The 24,203-nt window shown below is 38.8% G+C and overlaps 1 protein-coding gene and 1 pseudogene across 12 annotated transcripts in view; both read right to left on the minus strand.

Annotated features, from left to right (window-relative positions):
• Positions 1-20,958, minus strand: part of CPLANE1 (ciliogenesis and planar polarity effector 1) — a 127,263-nt gene extending 106,305 nt beyond the window's left edge. For all 12 annotated transcript variants that reach the window (XR_003792726.1, XR_003792727.1, XR_003792725.1 and 9 more), the window contains exons 1-15: positions 20,855-20,958; positions 15,333-15,459; positions 14,202-14,337; positions 13,964-14,083; positions 13,331-13,563; positions 11,465-11,571; positions 9,848-10,004; positions 9,322-9,425; positions 8,112-8,294; positions 5,778-6,027; positions 5,456-5,611; positions 4,513-5,282; positions 3,766-3,974; positions 3,487-3,567; positions 182-346 (exon numbers count right to left, since the gene is read on the minus strand). Coding sequence is in view for 9 of the 12 variants with exons in the window: in XM_029217388.1 (XP_029073221.1) it covers positions 182-346; positions 3,487-3,567; positions 3,766-3,974; positions 4,513-5,282; positions 5,456-5,611; positions 5,778-6,027; positions 8,112-8,294; positions 9,322-9,425; positions 9,848-10,004; positions 11,465-11,571; positions 13,331-13,563; positions 13,964-14,083; positions 14,202-14,337; positions 15,333-15,413 (2,752 nt within the window). In the remaining 3 variants the exon portion in view is untranslated. The remainder of the gene's footprint in view (positions 1-181; positions 347-3,486; positions 3,568-3,765; positions 3,975-4,512; positions 5,283-5,455; positions 5,612-5,777; positions 6,028-8,111; positions 8,295-9,321; positions 9,426-9,847; positions 10,005-11,464; positions 11,572-13,330; positions 13,564-13,963; positions 14,084-14,201; positions 14,338-15,332; positions 15,460-20,854) is intronic.
• On the minus strand, positions 17,371-18,510 carry LOC114892449 (annotated as a pseudogene).
• Positions 20,959-24,203: the final 3,245 nt, after the last annotated feature.

Below are 24,203 nucleotides of genomic sequence, written 5' to 3' on the forward strand. Positions count from 1 at the left end.
TAAGCCTAGAGACCCAAAGATTAAAAACAAACAAAAACATGATCCTTGCTACTGAGAAGCTGACAGTCCAAAATTTACCACAAAGGGCAGAGCAACCAACTTTTATGTATAAGCAATTTCATATCTACACTTATAAATACAAAGTATTAACATTAAACAAACTGATTTTTGAAAAGCATACCTGAACAATCTTCATCTTCTTTTACAGGTAGGTGGGACCATATCAGTATTTCTCGTACTAGCTGATCACATAATCCTTGAGCATCATTTAAATTATAGTTATAGAGGTGGCAGTACAAAAGGGAAAGATAATAGCGTATCTGAAGAAAACATATCCTTCTTCCCCCTTAAACAGGGAAGAATTACATTTACATTAAAAACATGTTAGCTAGGTAATGTTCTTGATCTGGGTGCTGGGTAGACAGGAATGTTCAGTTTATAAAAATTCATCAAGCTGTACATTCATGTTATGTGAACTTTTCTGTACCTGTTTTATACTTTAATAAAAAACAGGTAAGCAATATTTTGTTCTTTTTCATTTTAAGTTCTGAACAATTTTATTTTCTTTGATCAGGCCCTAGGATGACTAAGAATTTATCCAAAGAGAGGTGCACATCCTCCTTATCTCGGTACTAAGGTCCACTAATGACATCTATCTCAAGTACACATGGTATGAAACAAAAGGGAACATGCTAAAAATAAAAATTTTTTAAAAACCACACAAGAAATCATACGAATATCAAACAGACCATCAAAGAGACTTTCCAAAGGAGAAGAAACACTATCCAATAAGATAGGAGCCCCTGACCACTGCCTTCAAACATCTGAAGGGTGCTTAGGACTGAGACTGCTGGCTGCCTACTCCTTATCTATTCTTTCTGAGTAAAAGAATTCTAATTTTATTTGAGGTTACAATGCACCCAGATCACAGTTTCTTGCTAGATGTGGCCATGTGAAAATATGACAAGTTCTGAACCAAGAGATAATATTGTATAGAACTGCTAGAAAAGCTGCTTAAAGAGAGGTAACTCAACTAGGAGGTACACCCTTTTCTTGCCCTTCCTGCCTTCCTCCTTTCTGTTAACTAGATTATGTACATGATGCCTAAGACTTCAGCACCCATCTTAACTCATGTAATGGCCTTAAGACTGGAAGCAACGCACTAAGGACGACGGTGTAGAAAAACTAAAGGAGCATGAGTCCTTGATGAGACCACAGAAACACCGAATCAGCCCCAGACTATCAACTTCTGGCCTCATTTCCTAAGAAAGAGAAATAAACTTCTTTCTTGTTGAAGCCAGTTTATTTTCAGTCTCCATTACAAGAAACCATACCAAATGGATACAGTTGGAAAAGAAATTAAATGAAAAGGTCTACAATGAGACTATGAAAACTTTTCTTCATGAGAACTTATCACCTTGAATGTCACTCTTCTTCATCCAGTTGGACGATCCCCAAATCTGAGAACTACATTAGACTTCTTTACTCAAGTCCAATTGATCAAACCTCTTAAATATCTGACAAATGTGACTTCTGTCCTCCAGTACTCTTGACGTTGCTTTGGTTCAGGACCTCCTCAACTGTCTTGCTTCTAGGTAAAACCCACATCTCTACACCACATTCCTACAAATGGCCCTCCATAATGTACTGAAGTGATCTTTCCAAATGGCCTATATTTATTTGAAAAGTTCTTTTTCTTACATAAATTATCTTAACTGACCCCACTGTCTTCAGGATAAAATCTTAATCCCATGGCACTGCAGAATATCTTCCTTTATCATCTGTTCTCTACCTCTCACTTTAGCACTCACCACCCTATCCTCAATATTACACACATATTTCAAATAATCTGGTCCTGTTAAAACTACCTGCACGTTTACCAAACTGCCATGGTTTCCCATGCCTTTTTGCTTTAGGAATGCTATATATCCTTTGTTAAACCATTCCCACTCCTTCAATTGGACAATTTTCACTCAATTTTAAATGTCAGCTCCTCCAGGTTTTCCCCAGACTGATGTTTGCACTCCAGCTCAGACTGTGTGCTTTCCCGGCACCTACCATAAAACATAATTAGAAACATGCTAGTTGTTTATGTGATCTCTCCTCCAGATTGTGGGCAACTTTAGGGTAAACTTGTTTATTTCAGTTATTCCTATTGCCTAATACACATAGCAGGCCCTCAATAAATACCGGTTAAGTAGATAAATTAATGAAACATACAAAGCCACATCAGTCAGAAAATAAATTTAATAATTGGCCAAACCTGACCAGGTAGTAGTTGCCGTCAAGGATAGCTCCAAGGTCACTACCTGAGAACCTCTGTCATCTTACTCATACCCTCAGCCCTATATCACAAAAGCTATCACCAGTTTCTAGAATCCACACCCCTAGATTCTCATCAAAACCTCAATGCAGGAGACCTTCCCTGTTGGTCCAGTGGTTAAGAAACCGCCTTCCAATGCAGCAGACACAGGTTCAATCCCTGGTCGGGGAACTAAGATCCCACATGTCACGGGGCAACTAAGCCTGCACATCACAACTTCTGAGCCTGCGAAACGCAACTACTGAGCCCATACGCTCCAGAGTCTGAGTGCCACAACTAGAGAGAAGCCCGTGTGCTGCAATGAAGATCCTGCGTGCCGCAACCAAAACCCAATGCAGCCAAACAAATAAATATTAAAAAAAAAACTCCATGTAGCCCATAATAAGTCTAACTCACAAGAATTTTTTTTTTTTAATTTTTTAATCTTATTTTATTTTTGGCTGCGTTGGGTCTTGGTTGCTGCACGCAGGCTTTCTCTAGTTGCAGTGAGCGGGGGCTGTTCTTCATTGCAGTACATGGGCTTCTCTTTGTTGCAGAGAATGGGCTCTAGGGGTGCAGGCTTCCGTAGTTGTAGCACGCAGGCTTGGTAGTTGTGGCATGTGGGTCCAGTTGCCCCATGGCATGTGGGATCTTCTCAGACCAGGGCTCGAACCCGTGTCCCCTGCACTGGCAGGCAGATTCTTAACCACTGCGCTACCAGGGAGGTCCCACAGGAAATTCTTAAAGTTGAATTACTTAAGGGCAGAGAGCCTTAGCTCCATGTTTCTATAAGTCTATAATAAGGTGACAAATTATCTGACCCATAGTTTCTCGTTTAGATACTTGCAGTGCACTAAATGACAAAATATATATTTTTTAAATTTGGGATTAAGTCTCATTTTTTTCCCTATCAACAATCAATCACAGGTTCCATCACTAATCAAAAGGACAGAGGAGCCTTATCTATGGATAACAGAAAAAATTCTTGGTGCTACAATTTCCAAGACTAAGAATAATTTTAAATAACTATTTCTGACAGTAAAGGTACCTACAATATGTATTCTATTTGAGCATTAAGAAATGGTGAGCACTCAGAAATCTGAAATAATTTTGAAGCTCAACAGCATGCTAAAATATGGTCCTACCAATATTATGGCAAATATTATTTTTTAACACTCCCCTACCTTTCTCTTGGGTTTCTTGAAGAGCTTTCTTCCATAGTTGAACAGACTTTTCATATGATCCTAATAGGAAACACTCTTCCCCTACAAAGTTTTTAACCAAAAATTAGTGCTGGTTAATTAAATTCCTTTATAAACATGTACTTGTTTTAAAATTTAGTGGATACAACTCCACCAGAAATTATTTTGAAAAGCAAATAATTGCAACCAATTAATAAAATCAAAGTCCAACTAACTATATCACTTATTCCTGGAGTTAGAAATTGTTTATAAGATACTGACCATTGATAGATTTAAGTTCTAAGGTCTGGTTCAAGAGAACTCCAGCAGTCTGCAATTTAGCCTGTATATGACATAACAGGGACTTGACAGTAGATGCTTCATGTGTCATCTTTTCAGTTAACTGTATGTCATCTTCAGGAACGCTTTGACTTAATTGTGTTTGATACCATAAAGTTTTTCTGTACAATACTCTCCAGAGAACAATCAATCTGCAAACAAAATTAGGTAATCATAAGAATCAAATTTCAGACTAGGGATAAGAATGAGTATAGCCTCCTCATTAGCCTTTTTATTGCTGCATGTATTCTTCACTGAGGTAATAACATGTATACAAACTGATCAGATTTAAATATAGCACAAAGTCCACTGATCAAAAAATGCATATTTTTAAAACTTTCATAAATGCTTTATGTACCTGTGGTCATTTTTCTATAGTGCTTATCTAAACCAAAATCCTTCAACAGTATCATGGATGCCCAAGACTAATAAAATATATGTGTTGAAGAATATCTGGCATAAATTCTATAACATAAAATCTATAATGCTGAGTGCTAATGGGTACAAGGTTTCTTTTGAGGGTGATAAAAATATTCTGGAATTTGTGCTAATAGTTCTACAAGCCTGTGACTATACTAAAGATCACTGAATTGTACACTTTAAAATGGAGAATTTTACAGTATGGGAATTATATCTCAATTTTGAAAAATCTATAAAGCTGATGGTCTCCTAATATTAAAGTCATTATACCTGTGTCCTGGCTGTTGAACAAAATTTAATACTTGAGGACGAAACTTGAAAGACGAATTCCAAGACCAGTTTTTCCGAGCACCACTATCTTGAAACATTTGAAAAATGGGTACCACCAATGAGTCTTGCTTTGCTGTTCTACTTCCATCAGTTGATGCTGAAATAACTTCTGGTTGAAGACTGTATACGCCATTTAAATGATCAGCTACCATTCTGAGTAAATGAAAACAGGCTAAAAGCTTCTTTGAGAATAACTGATTCTGTTGTTGCTGTGTCAGCAAAAGCTTTATAGTATTTGAGGTCAGCTTTACCAAATGTCCTACATCTTGTCTGTATCTCATATCCCAGTACTGGATTGATAAACACTGATGAAAAAGTTGAAAGATACAAAGTACCCATGCATTATGTCTTGGGCTCTTGCTTAAAAAAAGATCAAGTTTGGAGAAAGGACATTTTATAAATTGAAGAATGTACAAAAAATGAGTGATACAAACTACTGTGTAATTTAACATTAAATTTTTTTCTGTCACATTTTTTGAAATTCCTATAGTCCATGCTGCAAGGAGATTTTTCTGGACAGAATGCAGTTCTGTAACAGTTTTATCTGTCTCCTCAGTATTATCTTTTGCATGTATGGTATCAAACATAGAAGCAAATTCCAGTCTTCCTTCTTTGGCACTACTAAACAATAGATCCTTCTTTTGGTTCCAAAAAGAAAATAAGTTGTTTGGAAAATGTTCGCCTTCATTAGTTTCTTCAGCTTCAAAATCCTAAAACATGAGTGAAAAAAATTATACTTAATATCATTTGATTCCTTACAAGTAGAATCACTTTAGTGCTCTCAAATTTCTCTTCCCTTTAATGAAAGAAAAAGAAAATATGTTTCTTGGAATAAAGTCAATACGTAACTGTTCAAAGTAAATAAAACATTGTTACTAAGTACCTGCAAATCTGCTGTTTTTCCATTTAACTTCATTGTTTCTTCTGCCTGCAAGAATCTGGGAACAGTAGAATCAGCTAAATTTTCATTTCCGTGGTGTTTTAACAAGCTAGATCTTAGGGAATCCAGTGATTGCAAGTTCAGCCCTTGGCCTTTTGGCTATAGAAGAAAAAAGATTTCCAGAGCAAAATTTTGTTGATAATTGTACTACAAACAATTAAAACATCTACAGATAACTGTATACAATCCAAGGCTGTCAGTACAGTTTTAAATTTGAAAGGACTAAGAAGTCAACTTTTACTAATGGTACCAAAAAGCACTATACCTTAGACAATATCAAACTTTGGTATGTTTTCTCAAGCCTCTGTGTTGAATCAAGTAGAAGGGATCTCATGAGCACCGATGGAGACAGATTATCAAGAAATCGAAGGGTTGTGACCATGTATCCATCAGAAATAATGAGGTAGGGTAACCGTGAATGTGCTTTTATAGAAAATCTCTGTCTCATAGGGTCACTATCAGAAGCTGATGAATCTACAGAATTATCTGAATCTTGAAGTGTAAACTGCTGTGGTCTAGCAAACAAACACCAAAATTCAAGAATTAGTAAGAGAAAAATCTTAAAGGAAACAATTATGCTATTCCAAAGAAAAAACAATTAAAAGTTCCAGAATGATGAAAATGCAAGCAAATTAAATGCAAAAATATTAAATGTGCATATATCTATGAGGAAAACATAAGTGATTAAATAATACAGAGGTTTATGTGTTTTTTAAAAATTTTCCCAGCATTGTGGCACTTACTCTGTCTTGTTTTTAATCTAGTTTTATACAACCTTTTCCAGAAAATAATTGAGGCAGTTCATTTTTACTATTGAAGAGTTAGTTATCTTTCCTTCTTACTATCTATTTAAATATACGTATAAGAATATAATTAGGAGCTATAAGTACATTTGTTATTAAGGAGGAGAAAGAAAAGAAACAGAGGACATTTGGAGAGGATGGTGATAAGTATAATTTTATCAGCTTAAGATTAAATCTGACCGAGTTTCCACATAAGTGTAGTTATTTATTGTTATGGTGGTGTACCTGATTCTGATTACTTAATATCACTGACTATTAACTTTGGAGCTTTATAACTATAAAGAGAATAGCAAAAATATAATTTTTTTTCTGGTTAGGAAACGAATCAAATATAGATTTTATTAGCCAAACGATCCACAATAGAAGATTGGTTTCAGAATGTACATGCTGTGAAATTTATAAAACCATTAAAAAGTGACTCCATGGGGCTTCCCTGGTGGCGCAGTGGTTGAGAGTCCACCTGCCGATGCAGCGGACATGGGTTCGTGCCCCGGTTCGGGAAGATCCCACATGCCGCGGAGTGGCTAGGTCTGTGAGCCATGGCCGCTGAGCCTGCGCTCCACAACGGGAGAGGCCACAACAGTGAGAGGCCCGCATAACACAAAAAAAAAAAAAAAAAAGAAACTAATATTGTTATAAATGTTATATAAAATTTTTAAATTTAGAGGACAACACACTAAAATGCTAATAATTGTTATCTCTGAGGAATAGGATTACAAGTCTCACTTTCTACATTATTTAGTTTTGTAACATTTGATTTTTAAGTTTTTTTAAAACAATGAATATGTATTACTTTTGTAATCAAAGAAAGCAATCCATTTTGAAAGGCCCTAAATACTAATTTTAAAGGAAAATGTGAGGAAATTTAAGTCAATTATGAATCAGACCATAAGAAATAAGGAAAAACACTTTCACTGCACAAAGTGACAAGTTTTTCCATTAGAATTTTCTATTGCTAAAAATTAAGCAAAACTTTTTGCTAAATATAATCAAGGACACATCCCTCCTCAGTTTCTTTTCTATACAGCAAAGGGAATGGATTAATTTCAAAGACCTTTCCCAATGCTTCTGATTTGTAAATAGGTGTCTATATGTGTCTAGCCATATATAATAATATCAACATCAATAACAGCAAATATTTACTGAGCACTTATTTTATGCCAGAACTGTGTTAAAGCAATTTATAATTATTTATTATCTTACTTCATTCCCTCAACTCTAAGAGATTATTACTGTCATCTTCATTTCACAGTAAAAGAAACAGAGTCTTAACAATAACTTACCCAAAGTCACACAACTAGTAAGTAGAAGAAGCAAGGTTTGACTCTTGTTCTGACTCCAAAGCCAAAATGCTTCATGATCTCACAATTAAAAATTAAAATATGGCTAAATTCTAAAGTCTACTACCCATTTTCAACAACTTTTCTCCTTTTTCCCTCTGGGAGAAAAGTAGATACATATGCCAAGTTAATTTTTATCTAAGTGCTCTGCTTTTGAAACAATAAAAGATATATCACACTTCTATTAATTTTTATATCAAAGAAGTTACTTTTTTAGTGCTACTGAATATTTAAATAACATATACTTACACAGTCACCATGTCAAATTTTCACCAGGATTAAGCCACAAAAAGAAACAGAAGAAAACTATAAATAAGAAGCGGATATTGAGATGACAGACTCAAAGAAAGAATAAGACAATTTGAAAGATGAAATTATATTAAAAAAATACACAGTAAAGTAATACCGAAAGAGAAAAACTTCTGTAAATAAATTAAAACAATTCAAATGTCTCACCTATATGTTATTAGTGGGTGAAGAGGAATAAATTCTGCTGGCCCAAATTCTATAGAGCAACCAAATGTAATTAACGTTAGCAATTCACCTTGGCAGGTCAATAAAACCAGGGAGCCACGTTTTAACACACAAGCCAGAAAAAGACTATCATGAGTCCAGCTGATATCACCTACCCAGTAGGACCTAGAAAAAGCAAGACAATATGTTTAGAAAGGACTCTCTACAATGTCTTTGACAATTTATAATGGCCAAGAAGGGGTGAGACGCTTCAAAAAATAAGGTCAAAAGAATGAATAGTAGGCAAACGTCACATACATTTCATGTATTTTACTTCCCAGAAAAAAAGGTAAGAAAAAAGGAGTTTGCTCATAAACATCTACTCCATACAACATACAAATCAGAAATTTACTTAGATTCATAAGCAAATCATAAGATGAAAATAAGACCTAACAAAGTAAAGTTTTTGTCACTTACATTATAATTAGAACAACTTCTAATCCTAGTGGTGTCCAAAACTAAGATCTACTGGTAGATTTGAAGGTCAATACCACGCCTGTCTTCTCTGCAGCCTGCCAGAGCTCCACTCAGTAGCAGACTCCCTCTTCCTAAAGCCATCTTTACTACTCCTTAACTATCTGATAATATTAATGTTTCTTTCATGGAGACAAAAAAGTAGCTCCTCCTCATGTGAATGATGGACACCCTAAGTCAAACAGACCACTGAACTGAGACTAGTAATTCTTCTAGAAAGGAAATTTTGGGGAGAGAAAGAAAATAAAAAGGCAAGGCTGGATGAACCTGAAAACTTTGGAAATTCAGAGAGCAGCAGAGAAAACAATTCAGAATAGGAACTTAGGAGGATCCAAGAGGAAATTTTCCTACTCTATAATCCTCCATAGGTCCACGTGCCATCCAAAATCACCACTTATGGTACTATCCACCCGTATGCAGAGAATGCTAACTTTGTTTAAAAAGCTAGAAACACCTCAGCCTGAGTATATAATGGTCTTCCCAACCCAGGTTTTTTCATTTCAGCCTCTCTAACTTAGCCCAGTATTTCTCTACCCGGTCATAATTCAACTCCTCCCAAGATAACATCATCTATCTAAATATCTATTTAGACACCTACTGAATTATCAGTGCCTTAAACTTGTTAAACTATTAAAAAAGAAAATAAAAACACTATTTAGAAATACAAAAGAACCCTTACCTGATAAGTGTAGCTGGAACCACAGGATTCTTATTACTACATCCTTTAAGGCTACCACAGAGTGTAACAAAATTCAGTGTGTTTATAAATAATACCTGAGTTGCCTAGAAAGAAAAAAAAAAGATTAAAAAAACCATTAAAATTATTTTACTTATAATTCTGAAGACCTAGAGATCTATTATATTAATGAACTACCTACTCTTTGCCAACTGGCAAGATAATACTGACCACCTATAACTTTTCTCTCTTTTATACTACATTTTAAGAATATCAGTTACCACTTTGCCCTTCTTTCTTCCTTTTCCATTATCCTCTTTTCACCTCTGAAGGCCAAATTCTGAAAATTACGGCAGCTAACGTAAATAACTTTACCAATTTACAATGCCGAGGTGGATCAGAAAGCACCAATTTAAAGAATATAAAGTAATATTAAGGAAAAAAACTATACTCGGGGGAAAAAAATCTCAAAACTGAACTAAACTCTCTCTTTTAGAGGTTATTTCCAAGATAGATTATATTTACTGACCTTTGGGTCTTTCTGATTAAGAGTTACTGCCAGGGTAATGCCATCTCTTGAAAATGCAGAAATTAGAGCTCCTCTTGACTTTACTGATTCACATTTAGGAATCAGACTGCACAGAAGGCAATCTTGTTGTGCCCACTGAACATGGTATGTCAATGATCTAAGTAGTGAAATAATTGAAAACAGAAAGTATAGTAACTTTTAAATTAATATACACTTCATTACAAAAAATTAAAGGGTCCAACTAAATTCGTACATGTGCACATATATTTGGGGTCTTGTAGCAACTGTTCACAAGTTTCATCCAGGACACAAAAGAGCAATTGCTAGTTAAACAAGGTCCATATCAGAGTTTTGTTAATAATGGCAGGTTCTGTAGCCAGCCCCAAAAACATCTGCATCCACTAAAAGTTTAGATACACATATTTCTACAATATTACAAACATTTTTACAGGTATTAAATAGGTGAGAAGAGGGGATTTTTAGGATAGTGACAATGTTCTATATTTGATATGAGGATGGTTACAGGCATGTGTACATTTATCGAAGTCCACCTAGTTGTACATTTAAGATTTGTTCATTTTACTTTATATAAATTACACCCAAATAGAGTACTGCTAGCATAAAAAATAAATAAACAGAAAAAAAACCTCGCTATTTTACTAAATCTTAGTCACTACATGCTTTTAACGCATTCTTTCTATTTCATTGGGCTTTTTAAAATAAATAAAATTACTTTTAATTGAAAAAATACTTGAGCATTTAAAAAGTACAGTAGTAAATTCAAGTTATTTCCTTTTCAAAATTCAATTGATTTGGAACATCCCTGGTGGCACAGTGGTTAAGAATCCGCCTGCCAATGCAGGGGACATAGGTTTGAGCCCTGGTCTGGGAAGATCCCACATGCGGCGGAGCAACTAAGCCTGTGCACCACAACTACTGAGCCTGCACTCTAGAGCCTGTGAACCACAACCACTGAGCCCACGAGCCACAACTACTTAAGTCCGCACACCTAGAGCCCGTGCTCCGCAACAAGGGAAGAGACTGCAATGAGAAACCCATGCACCGCAACGAAGAGCAGCCCCCGCTCGCTGCAACTAGAGAAAGCCTGTGTGCAGCAACAAAGACCCAATGCAGCCAAAAATAAATAAATAAATTTATTTTTAAAAAATTCCATTGAATTACTTTTCAAAGGAGTTATTTTTATAGTCTTAAGACAAGTAAGACCGTAGTCTGTCTGCCTTACCTTTTATGTGTTCTTGATTCCAAGAAGGGAAACAAAATAAAAACAAGAAAAACTTTCTATAATAGACATTCAAAATGAAAAGTAAAGAAACAGAACAATACTTACAGGAAGAAAGAATTTGTAAAGCCTCAGAAGTTGATATTCACATTTCACTTACTAATCTTGTTACGTATTTATGGGCCAAAAGATAACAATGTTTTAAAAGGGATAGAGGGACCTCCCTGGCGGTCCAGTGGTTAAGACTCCATGCTTCCAATGCAGGGGGCACAGGTTCAATCCTTGATAGGGGAACTAAGATCCCACATGCTGCATGGAGCGGCCAAAAAAAAAAAAAAGCAGATAGAAAAGTAGGAAGAAGGAAACATTTACCTCACCTTACAGATGTAAATACATTTTCATGCCACCGAATTGCTAGAAATGTTAACTTCAGGCATTCCCCGGAATAGAAAGTAAATGAACACAAGCAGCAGTCTCCAAATAACTGTAGATAAATTTAATATACTTTAGTATATAATTAATCTGAAAATAAATCAAGAGGACCTAGAGATTGTCATACTGAGTGAAGTCAGACAAAGAAAGAGAAATATTGTACGATATAGCTTATATGCGGAATCAAAGAAAATGATACAAATGAACTTATTTACAAAACAGAAACAGACTCACAGACTTAGAGAACTAATTTATGGTTACCAGGGGATAAGGGTGGGGAGGAGGAATAGTTAGGACGTTTGGGATTCACATATACACACTGGTATGTTTAAAATAAATAACCAACAAGGAAAAAAATAAAATAAACTAACTAAACTATAAATAAACTAATCCCTGAAAGAACAGCAAAAAAAACCAACCAAACAAAAAACCCCCACATATTTCTCATCATAAATAAAATAAATGAAACATATCAAGAGCCTGCTCATATGTTTACTCTTATAACATGTAGCTGAACATTAAGCTAAAGACTAAGTAATTAATTTCTGAGCCACAGGCATATCTCAAATGGGAAATCAAGGTGCAGTTTACTCTCTTAAGAAAACACGGCCTTTACTCTGGCTACAACTGGAAATATTCTAATATATTTATTTTTCTCTTCTTTTACAGTTACATATTATTTATTTATTTTTAATTAATTTATTTTATTTATTTGGCTGTGTTGGGCCTTAGTTGTGGCATGCGGATCTTCATAGCAGTGTGCGGGCTTTTCTCTAGTTGTGGCTCATGGACTCTAGAGAGCACAGGCTCAGTAACTGCGGCTCTCGGACTTAGCTGCCCTGCAGCATGTGGGACCAGGGATCGAACCCACGTCCCCTGCATTGGAAGGCAGATTCTTAGCCACTGGACCACCAGGGAAGTCCCTATAGTTACATATTATTTAAGTTAGGGCACTACCCATGGGGGTGGAGGAAAACAACAAAAGTTCAAAATGCAATTTCTAACAATAGTAGATTGGGTAATAAAATGTTGGTCCATACATACAAAGAGTATCATGCAGCTATTCTGAATGCTTTTAGTTAATGAACGTGTTATTTCCTGGGAATTAAATGGCTTACTTAATATCACTAATTCTAGCTCTTTTAAAAATCCAACAAATATTTATTTATTATTGGAATATAGTTTCTTTACACTGCTGTGTCAGCTTCTGCTGTAGAGCAAAGTGAAACAGCCACATGTATACATATATCCCGTCTTTTCTGGATTTCCTTCCCATTTAGGTCACGACAGAGCACCAAGTAGAGTTCCCTGTGCTATACAATAGGTTCTCATTAGTTATCATTTTATATTTAGAAGTGTATATATGTCAATCCCAATCTCCCAATTCATCCCACCACCCCCTTCCCCCTTGGTATCCATCGATACATTTGTTCTCTACATCTGTGTCTCTATTTCTGCTTTGTAAATAAGATCGTCTATACCATTTTTCTAGATTCCACATATATGCGTTAATATACGATATTTGTTTTTCTCTTTATTACAAAACTAGTTATATTCTAAAACTAGGGAAAAGTATAACTAGGAAGCTCTAAGTTCAAACCATTTTTAATACACATCTTTTAAAATGTGACCAAGAAATATAAAAATACCTTTTCCGTGATAATTTCACCATTACTATGACAATTAATGATGCCTGGAGATATATAGCTATGCCATTACACACTCTGCTCAACAGCTTCCCAGATGGTGTCTGTTCTTAGAGTCTGAGATCTCCACCACTTCTATAATACCCTGCCTGATTTGGATTTTACCTCATTTTTTATAAAGACAGCATGCACTACAGCTTCTTTATCTTCAGTGGAAGGCAAATGAACTGCTTCTTCAGGTGTGATCTGGGACCATTGGCCCACCAATGAAGGGCTTTTAGAAGATAAGATATTCTTGAATTCCAAATATTCCCAAAGAAATATGCATCCAGAAGGAGTTATAAGCAGAACTCTTTTCCCATTGCCAGATACATACAAGTACAGTCTCAAAGAGCTTGCTAGAAAACAACAAAAAAAAGTAATTACACCTCTGAAGTCTGAATTCCCATAAAAAAGTACAAATTTTATCTATTCTGACAATAAGGAACCTAAATGATGTTTCCATTTAGAATGTAAAACTAAGGCACTAGTAATAAACTAAAAGTACAAATTATAATAACATTTATCATGTACTCATATGTGATATTAGGAACCCACTGTTATCACAGATATGTAAGGCATGCCAGATTTTTCTTCTTCAAGATGAACCTAATTGTCACAAATAAACACCACCAAAAAAATACTTACAGATATAAGGAAAAATACATATATATACAGATATATATATTTACACAGAGATATATTTCTTTTCTCCTATATATCAAGTTAAACCAATTTAAACAAATAAAAATCTCCCACCTACTGCAGCTTTAATCATTTCTTTAGGCTTTTCAGTTGCTTGTATAGTTTTCAAACAATCTTGATCTTTGTTCCAGAGGAAAAGCTCCCCTGTAGCAAGTACCCCAGCCAGCCAGGCATCTGCTTCCAAAAAGGAAACGCAATACTTATAATGTAACATTTCCCTTAATATTACTCCCAAAATTATTTTTAAAAATACAGTTAATCTAGTCTTTTGAAAATATCAGTACTACTTAACCATTACTGGACGTTGTTAGGACTGTAACATCCTTCAACAAAGGCTGGAGACTGGGAATTTTCTTCTTTGTCCTTCCTGATAGCAAATTAATTTCATTTATGAATTTATCATCCAAAAGAAAAACAGCTTCATTTTCCTAAGAGAAGAAACATGTGAGAGACAGACTTAAGAGATGCCAGAAGTTAATTCAGCCTCTTACCTAAGTAAGTTATCCCAGAAAAGAAAACAAAGTGACATTTAAGAAAGATTGTATATTTGTAACCTGAAGATTTTTCATTCTATCTTAAAGTACCTCTTACTAGAATTACTAGGTAGGATGACCTAACAGTTGCACTGGTATTTCTTTGGAGTTTAAAATTACAGGAGTGTCTTCCAATTCTGCTAGCCCAAACTGAGTTACCTGCTGTTATCTCATCAATCTGAACAGTAGTATGGGTAAGTTTTAAATTACCTACTTAGATTAAAATAGACATGGCTTCTCATTTCTGAAGCAGTGTCATGCTGCTCCTAGACTTCAGTTTTAGAAAACATCGAGAAAATGATCTGAGCTTACTGGAAACCTTCCAGTTGGACACCACGCTGCTTCATCACCTGTGTGGGCATTCCAAGATTCACCAGGACACGAAACTCACCAAACGTGTGCTTTTGCTCAAAAAGACCCTGTAGCTGTTAGTTTGCAGAGTGAAAGCCATGCTCATCCTCAACAATTGCAGAGAGGTCTTCTGGCTGTGCAATCTCAAAAACTGGGACTTGCAGGGTGAAGAAATTACGTCCCAGCATTCCCAGGAGAGCACAGCAGATGACAGTGAGGATGATACATCATCCCAGGTCTCCAAGAGCAAAGCAACAGAGGACTGTGAAGAAGATTAAGCAAGTTTATGGAGAAAAGGAGCAAGAGAGTGATGAGAGTGGTGGCAACTCTGATTAGACCACAGAAAGACTGATGCTCCCTCCCCATCTCTGCCAGCCTGTTACCACACAAATACACAAAACCCTGCTCAGTAGGCAGGTGATCCTTCTACAGATGATATTGTATTTTGTGAAGGCCACAGAACATTCTTTGATCTTAGAGGCAAAGCACACAGTTAACACATATTAGAGCTGATATTGTATGATTAAAGAAAAACCTACCTGTCCCAACCAGGAGACTCGTGGCCAGGGTTTTTTCTGCTTGATACTCGTTGAAGTCAAAACTTCTAATCTTATCTCCATGCTTGCTGAGATATCAATGACCAATTAAGTCAAAGGTCACAAGATGCTGTAAAAATCAAAACAAAAAAAAATGATAATAGCCCATAATACTTACTGAGGATCTTAATTTAGAATTTTCATAAAGTTTTAGTAGATTACTTTTTCATCAGCTCAAGTTAACTCTTTTTAAGGTAAGATGCTGACAATTTATTCAGTATCTCATCTTGAATAGTCAGACAAAATGTATTTGCTTTTCGACAAGTTATTTCTCAGACTATGAAGATAAACATGAACTAGGAGAACATCTTGACAATATAGTTTCTATGTGATTTGATTTTCTCAGTGTGGCAGGTTGTATTTTCCAAAGATGGCCACAAAAATACCTCCCATCCCATATGCTCTTCTTACACTATGACTTTGATACTCCTCTCATTGAGAGCTCTGGTCTATGCCTCATCCCTTGAATTTGGGTGGTTTTTTACTACTTTGACCAAGAGTAAAATGGAAGTGATGCGGTGCACTTCCCAAGGCTAGCTCATATAAGGTAATACAACTTTTACCTTACTCTATGGAATAATCACTCTTGAAGCCTTCAATCACCACATAAACAGTCAAACTGCCCTAAGTCACAGAGCTGTAAGAAAGTCCAAACTAGTTGACGTAAAAATGAAGCCCTGAGATAATATGAAGTAAAGATGCCCAGCAAGTCCCCATGCTGGTTGTGGGGATAGTTGTGGTAGAGGCCATGAACAGTTTGTCAGAGCCCTATTTGGGTGAGGGAAGCATACATAATCTTGGGTGAATGGTCCATTCTTGAGTGAATCTTGGGAGGATGTTCACGCAGTGGAAGAGCCTGGCACAGTGTATTGGAGCCAGGCACAGTGAGGACACAGAAGCCATAATGAAAGGGATCCCATAGACCAAACTGAGGACAATTTGAGCATCAAAACAATTACATTAATGGATTTAAAATCCATGGAATAGGGACTTCCCTGGTGGTCCAGCGGGTAAGACTCCACGCTCCCAATGCAGGGGGCCCAGTTTCAGTCCCTGGTCAGGGAACTAGATCCCGCATGCGTGCCACAACTTAAGAGTTCGCATGCCACAACTAAAGATCCTGCGTGCCGCAACTAAGACCTGGCGCAGCCAAAATAATAAATAAATAAATATTTTAAAATAATAAATAGGGGGCTTCCCTGGTGGCGCAGTCGTTGAGAGTCCGCCTGCCGATGCAGGGGACACGGGTTCGTGCCCCGGTCCGGGAGGATCCCACGTGCCGCGGAGCGGCTGGGCCCGTGGGCCATGGCCACTGGGCCTGCGCGTCTGGAGCCTGTGCTCCGCAACAGGAGAGGCCGCAACAGTGAGAGGCCCGTGTACCGCCAATCAATCAATAAATCAATAAATCAGTCAATAAATAATAAAATCCATGGAATAAAATAGGAAACCATGAATCCATATAATTATAAATAAGTAAATTAATAAATTGAACATTTGATGAAAAATGGTATATTTACATTGTTTCAAAATATCTCCCTATAAAATACTCATTAATTACAAAAGAGAAAAAGTAACTTTACAATGAAGAAACCAGGCAGATTCCATTTTGTCTAGTGATCAAAATGAAAATTATCAGAATGGGACAAATGGAAATCACGCGCCACCTAATAGTTAAAATGAGAAAAACATCTCTGTGACATATGTACAGAGGAACACAACCTGAATCTAATCACAAGGAAATATCAGGCAAACCCAAACTGAGGGACATTTTACAAAATAACTGATCTGTAACCTTCAAAAGTTTCAAGTTTATGAAAGTTTTAAAAAGATTGAGGAACTGGTTCCAAACGGGAAACTTGACAACTAAATGCAGTCAGTAATTGTAAATTTTATCCTTTCACTATAAAGGACAATATGGGACAACTGGAAAAACCTGAATAGGAAGAAAAACTGAGGATTAGATGGTTGTAATAGATGAATGTTAATTTTCTGATTTTGATGGTTGTCTTGCAGTTATGTAGGCAAATGTCCCTGTCTGTAGAAAGTAGATACTAAAATATTCAGGTGTAAGAGAACATCAGTTGTCACTCTCAAGTGGTTCATGAAAAAAAATTCTTTGTACTCTATTTGAATTTTCGTGTTAAGTTTGTGACTGTTCCAAATTGAGTCTTTTTAAAATTTTTAATATTGTGAAATCTTGAATAATGATGGCATTTGGTCATTGGCCTGGATTGTATTTAATCATAGCCTTATTCCTTTTTTTTTTTTTTTTTTACTTTTATTTACATTTTTTTTTTGTGGCATTTATTCCCGGGCTGTAAGTTTTTGTTTCTTCAGTTTCTTCTGGGATACCTTTTTCTTCTGCGCAACCTCCTCTTCTGGTTTAGGAACAATCTGTTCTTCTTCAGTAAGGATCATCCCAATGTGGCAGGAAGAGCTCATGTATGGGCTGATCCGACTATGAGCTCTGTAAATCCTGTGCCACATCTTGGGGGCTTTGTTCACCTGGTTGTGCTCAGTGACCAGAGAAGCTACATCTAAGCCCTTAAGTTCAGCATTTTTGAGCATCTGCAGTAAAAATTCAAGACTCTTTTTGGGTTACCGACCCCGCATCCAGCTGCACTGTTTGCCCTGGGCACACCTACCAACTCCACCACTGTAACAATGAAATGGCACACATTGCTTCTTTAAAGTAACATCCTTCAGACGCTTGGTGGGTTTTCGGATATGCATACCCTTAACGTCCTGGGCAGTTTCCTGAGTGTTCTTAAAGTGAACACAAAGGGCTTCCCTGGTGGCACAGTGGTTGAGAGTCCGCCTGCCGATGCAGGGGACACAGGTTCGTGTCCCGGTCCGGGAAGATCCCACATACCGCGGAGCAGCTAGGCCCATGAGTCGTGGCCGCTGAGCCTGCGCGTCCGGAGCCTGTGCTCCACAACGGGAGAGGCCACAACAGTGAGAGGCCCGCGTCCCGCAAAAAAAAAAAAACAACACAAAGATTTGAACCTCTTGATTTGCATGATTTTGTGGGGTTTTCTGGGTCAAGGGAATAGCGAACCATTTTTAGAGGTCACTTCAGACCACTTTATAGCCTTATTCTTTCTTTTTTAAAAAAATTCTATCTTCCTAATTCTTTTTAGTTTATAAAATCCAAAAAACTGAATTTATTTGGTATTACTAATGCCATCTTTAATAATAGCTGAATTTTTAAAAATAAAATAAGCTTTAAATGAAAGACTATTCAAATACAGCACAGAATGACCTATTAAGATGCTAACCATCCTCATATTTTACACTGTAACGTTATGTTTTTCAATTCCTCAGAACAGTAATATTCCAGATGACTACTTCCTTAGACACTTTATTTTTAAGTAATTTATTTAAAATAAATAAATAATTTCAAATATTTATTTTTAAATTTTTAAATATAAATATTAAAATCATAAATAAAATTAATTCTTTAAAAAGCGCTAACCAAATGCAAGAGGAATAATGGCATTAGAAAAGCATCATTTGCAGCTCCCAATGAAATAACAGATCTAGTCAATAGTATCAGTGGCTGCTAAAACTATTAGGTGAAGATAGATGGGGAACTCTATAACAAGTGGACTGACAAGCCCTAAACCCACTAAAGAATCTTTTTTTTTTCTTTTTTTTTGCGGTACGCGGGCCTCTCACTGTTGTGGCCTCTCCCATTGTGGAGCACAGGCTCCAGACGCGCAGGCTCAGCGGCCATGGCTCACGGGCCCAGCCGCTCCGCGGCACGTGGGATCTTCTCGGACCGGGGCACGAACCCGTGTCCCCTGCATCGGCAGGCGGACTCTCAACCACTGCACCACCAGGGAAGCCCGAATCTTTTTTTTTTTTTAACATCTTTATTGGAGTATAATTGTTTTACAATCGTGTGTTAGTTTCTGCTTTATAACAAAGTGAATCAGCTATACATATGTCCCCAAATCTCTTCCGTCTTGCGTCTCCCTCCCACCCTCCGCATCCCACCCCTCTAGGTGGTCACAAAGCACCGAGCTGATCTCCCTGTACTATGCGGCTGCCACTAATCAATCTTAAAATTACTAACAGTGAGACAAATAGACATTATATTCCCCGTGACATGATGCTTTGTAGACAGGAAGTACACACAACCATCTCTGAAATATTCTTACAAAGAAAGAAAATTAAAAACTGAACCTGAATCTGTGTCTGAATCAAACTACCAGCTGACAAGAAATAAAGAGAATGAAGGAACATATTAAACACACCAGGAGAATAAAATCAACCAAATTCAGAATGTAAGAAACTCTAGGATAAATGATGTATACGTATGTGTATGGAGAAAAGGATATATATATATATATATATATATATATATACACACACACACACACATATATATACAAAGAGAGGCTCAGTAGCTGTGGTGCACGGGCTTAATTGCTCGCGGCATGTGGGATCTTCCCGGGCCGGGAATCGAACCTGTGTCCCCTGCATTGGCTGGCGGATTCTTAACCACTGTACCATCCAGGAAGTCCTCTGTATAGTTTTGACTTTTGTAATTATGTTAATTAAAACAAGAGGGGCTTCCCTGGTGGCTCAGTGGTTGAGAGTCCACTTGTCGATACAGGGGACACGGGCTCGTGCCCCGGTCCGGGAAGATCCCACATGCCGCGGAACGGCTGGGCCCGTGAGCCATGGTCGCTGAGCCTGCGCGTCTGGAGCCTGTGCTCCGCAACGGGAGAGCCCACAACAGTGAGAGGCCCGCGTACTGCAAAACAAACAAAAAAACACATTGGCGAAAGCAGTTTCAAGAGAATCCAACTGACATGTACACACTGCTATATTTAAAATGGATAACCAACAAGGACCTACTGTATAGCTCAGGGAGCTCTGCTCAATTAAAAAAAAAAAGAGAGAAAAATCCAAGTTGTTCTGTGGTTTCCACCACAGACGAGTCTAAAAAATCGCGTCCATTCCTCCGTGCTCAATTTATCACCCACTAAGGTCAAACACAGGAGCTTCCCCACTTCGCACAAGTCATCCCCAGGGGACCCCTCTGAGATTCCCTACCCGACCCTGCGGGGCAGCGCCGCCCTCTGCCCCGAGAGGTGCCACCGTGGTGCCCACCCGAGACAGGGCGGGAGCTGCAGGACCCCGGTGCGGGGCCGAGGTCTGGCCCGAACCGGACGTCGTTCCCAGCCATCCGGAGGGCGACCCGGGCCCCTGGAGCCGCCGAGCCTCCGTCAGGCTGAGGGTGCGGCGGCCGGAGGACGACCCCGGGGAAGCTGGGGGACCGGGAAGTGGTAAAGGACAAGGGGGCTGGGTGCGGCGGGGTATGGCGGGGCTGGGGAGGTCGCGAGCGCGCAACACTAGAGGGGGTGAGGGGGACGAAGGAGCCCGAGGACCCCGCGGGCCAGACAGCGTGGGGAAGAGGCTGGGGCCGTGAGGGGCAGGAATCTGCGGGCAGTTACCTCCGCCAGGGTCCGGCCCGTCCGGGGAGGGAGAAGGCAGAAGGCGAAGCCGGCAGAGACCAGAGGGTGACTGCCGAGGGCCCAGCCGCCGGCGCAGACGCGAGCCTGCGCCCTGGCGACGGCGGCGGTGGGGGAGGGGACACGAGCGAGCAGCGCCAGTGCGCCTGCCCCGAGCCGGCCGGGAGCGCGGGCGGGAAGCTGGACGTGCTCCTCCCTCCTCTTATCCTCCGGGTCTCCTCGGGTTCCCCCCCGCCCCTTCCTCTCAGTGGTCCCGCGTCCCCTCCCTCGGCCGCTCCTCCTCACGTTCCCGGTCTCCTCCTAAGCTTCCGCGGGTCCTTCTGTGCGTTCCTCAGACCGCCTTCCTCAGACACTCGCCTTTGAGTGCCCAGGCGATGCGCGGCGCTCTACAGGATACCGTTTAGTAACCGACTAAGATGTAAATCACGGGATGTCAGCACCCTAGTGGAGACCTCTAGAGACCTGGGAATGAACGGGTTGTACACTGCCCTCTACGGATCAAGTGGGCAACTTAAAGCGCTAAGGAAAGCGTTTCTGTACTCACACTCCTAGTGACTTCTGTTTATTTACAGCACTGTTTTCGCTCCTGTCCCGCTCCTGCGCACGGTCTGGAAACAGGGGGCAAGAACACGCAGCTCGAGATCTATATTTGGTCTGGAAAAGCATTTTTCTGTAGCTTAAATTTGTATGCCTTCAGCAGGGGCAAGCTTTCCGTTCCCTAGCCGCCCTCCTCTTCACTCACTGATGTCACTGGCCTGGTGTTTGAAAGCATTTTGGCTTGTTACCTTTGGCTAGGCTAGGTATGTTCTGCTGAGTAAATCGCTCAGCCCTCTCAAATAGAAAGATATCGTTATCAGATTGGTTTATCTTGGCAAGCAAAGGGTACTGGGCAGGAGGACTTCCCACAGCATCGTAAATCACAACTCTCCCTGTGTCTCGGTGTGGGATAAGTGGCAGCTGGGATAATTACCACTTAGCACCATTTACGTCAAAGGTTATAGAACTGAAGTGGTCCAAGGCTACTCAAATCACAAACACCTTACATAAATCTTGCTGGAGTTAGCCCAAGAAGTCTGAAGCAGAACAAAGAAATCCTAACTTATTCCCACAATTTTGTGTTCCCATTTCTAGGTCTTCAGATGTGATAACAATAGGATAACTGTGTCTGACTTTGCTGTGTGGCCATCAGACCTAGAGGTATCGGTGCAATTCTGGAGTTGACTGTTGTGCACATTTATTCTTTAAAATTTCATGGGAATGCCTACAATTGGCTAAAATAGAAATTATTGGATGCCTATTATGTGTCATGTGTCAAACATGATGCTAGGTGTAAAGAGAGGAAAACGATGCTGTTCCTATTCAAAAGAGATTCATAGACACTTAAATTACAGTGCAGTGATAAATTTCATGATAGCAGTATGCACAGAACACATTTTTTTCTCTCTGGGAGATGGGCAGGTCAGAAGTATCTAAGCTAGGTTTTCAACAAGGAATAGTTCAATTTGAAGCACATTCATTTTGTGGTGCCTGTGCACTTGCAGGTGAGCAATTAGAGTCATGGTTCAGAAGCCCAATGGGAGAACTGTAGATGTAGAACATGTAACCTAACCATCTGTCTCTTCATCAGCCTGCCCTGCACTTTTTTAAAGGTCACCTCTCTTTAATATATATTGATGAATAAGGGTTTAATGGAGAAGACCACTTCTTATGAGAGCATCAGAGGGGTGAAGAGAACCAAAAAAGTGGTGTCAGGAAAGCATGAAAGCCTAGGAGGGAAGAGTCTAGGAAGGAGTGGTCAACCATGTGAAAGTCTGAGTAAAGTGAAATAGAAATAAGCTCGAAAATTCCCCCATCAGATTTGGTGTTTCATAGTTATAGTGCAAGATATATAATAACCTAGGTCCTTTAGGTAGCAGGTAGTAAAATCAAATCTAACTAGCTTGAGCAAGAGAAGGAATTTATTGTAGGGAGTGTGGAGTATCCCACAGAATCTAAGGAATGATTTCAATAACGAGTTCTTAGGAAGTACTGCAGCCAGGACAGATCATAGACTTTCTCTCTAAAGCAATGCTATCCAGTAGAAATTTCTGTGATGATGGAAATGTTCTATGTCTGCTTTGTCCAATATGGTAGCCATTAGCAACGAATGCTATTGAGCACATAAAATGTAGCTAGTGCAACTGAGGCCCCGAATTTTTTATTTTAATTAAATTCAAATAGCCACATGTGGCTAGTGGCTCCTGTATTGTACAGTGCAGCTTTAAAGCCTTTCCATTAACATGACTCAGCTCCAATTTTTCTCAGCCTGTGTCTCAGTTAAGAATTGCAAATCTCTTGGAGGGAAAAATGCAAGTGGTGCAGTTTGGGTAAGAGATCTACTCCTGGAGCAGTCACCTATGACTAGGATCACATAGTGCAGAAATGGCTGCTGAGGTCTTGTCTGTGTGTATCTGAGGCCATTCTCCCCCAACAGGGGGAATCATTATAAGCTGAGGTCTATTATAAGATGGAGTTGTGAGTTATTTAGGGTAAGAGTAGCCTGCCATATCAAAAAGCCTCTACCATAAATTAGTGGCCTAGAGAACATAGGCAATTATTTCTTTCTTGTGTAACTGTTACAAGGTGAGTGATTCAGTTTGTTAGGGTAGCTCTGCTCCACACAATTATTCAGACATCTGGGTTCCTTCGAGATACTCACTCTGTAATTCTCCAGTATCTTGTTGCATAATCAAGACTGGGTTCCAGTGGATTCCAGCCAAAGGAAAGGAGAAAAAGAGAGAGCATACCCACAGTTTTGAGACCTCGGCCCAGAAGTGGTACACAGTATTTCTGGTTATGTTGTATTGGACAGGACTTTATCACATGGCCATACCTAAGCGCAAAGCAGGCTGGGAAATGTAGATTAGCAACATACCCAGTAAGACTGAAAGAATGATTTTGGTGGTCAATTAGCAGTTTTCATCACAAGTGGTTAGAATATAAAAAATAGCAGTACATATTTCCTGTCTTCAAGGGTATCACAGGTTTGGTGAGGAGATAGAAGAGTAGAAGAGTACGTAACTAGCAATGAATAAGGAACATGCTGTAAGAACCCAAAGAAAAGAGTGTCTTAAAGCAGTATTTCTCAAACTTTAATGTACCTACGAATCATCTGGGAGTCTTGTTAAAAATGCAGATTCTGATTCAGTATGTCTGGGGTGGGTGGGGCCTTAAGATCTGCTCGCCTAAGAAGCCCCCAGGTGATGCCAATTCTGCCAGTCTTCGGACCATACCTTGAGTAGCAAGCAGTTGCAGGTACAGCAAACACCACAGAGGGAATGGCATTTGAGCT

The sequence above is a fragment of the Monodon monoceros genome, unplaced genomic scaffold (assembly GCF_005190385.1).
Source record: "Monodon monoceros isolate NGI ecotype Baffin Bay Population unplaced genomic scaffold, NGI_Narwhal_1 Super_Scaffold_12, whole genome shotgun sequence".
Lineage (NCBI taxonomy): Eukaryota > Metazoa > Chordata > Mammalia > Artiodactyla > Monodontidae > Monodon > Monodon monoceros.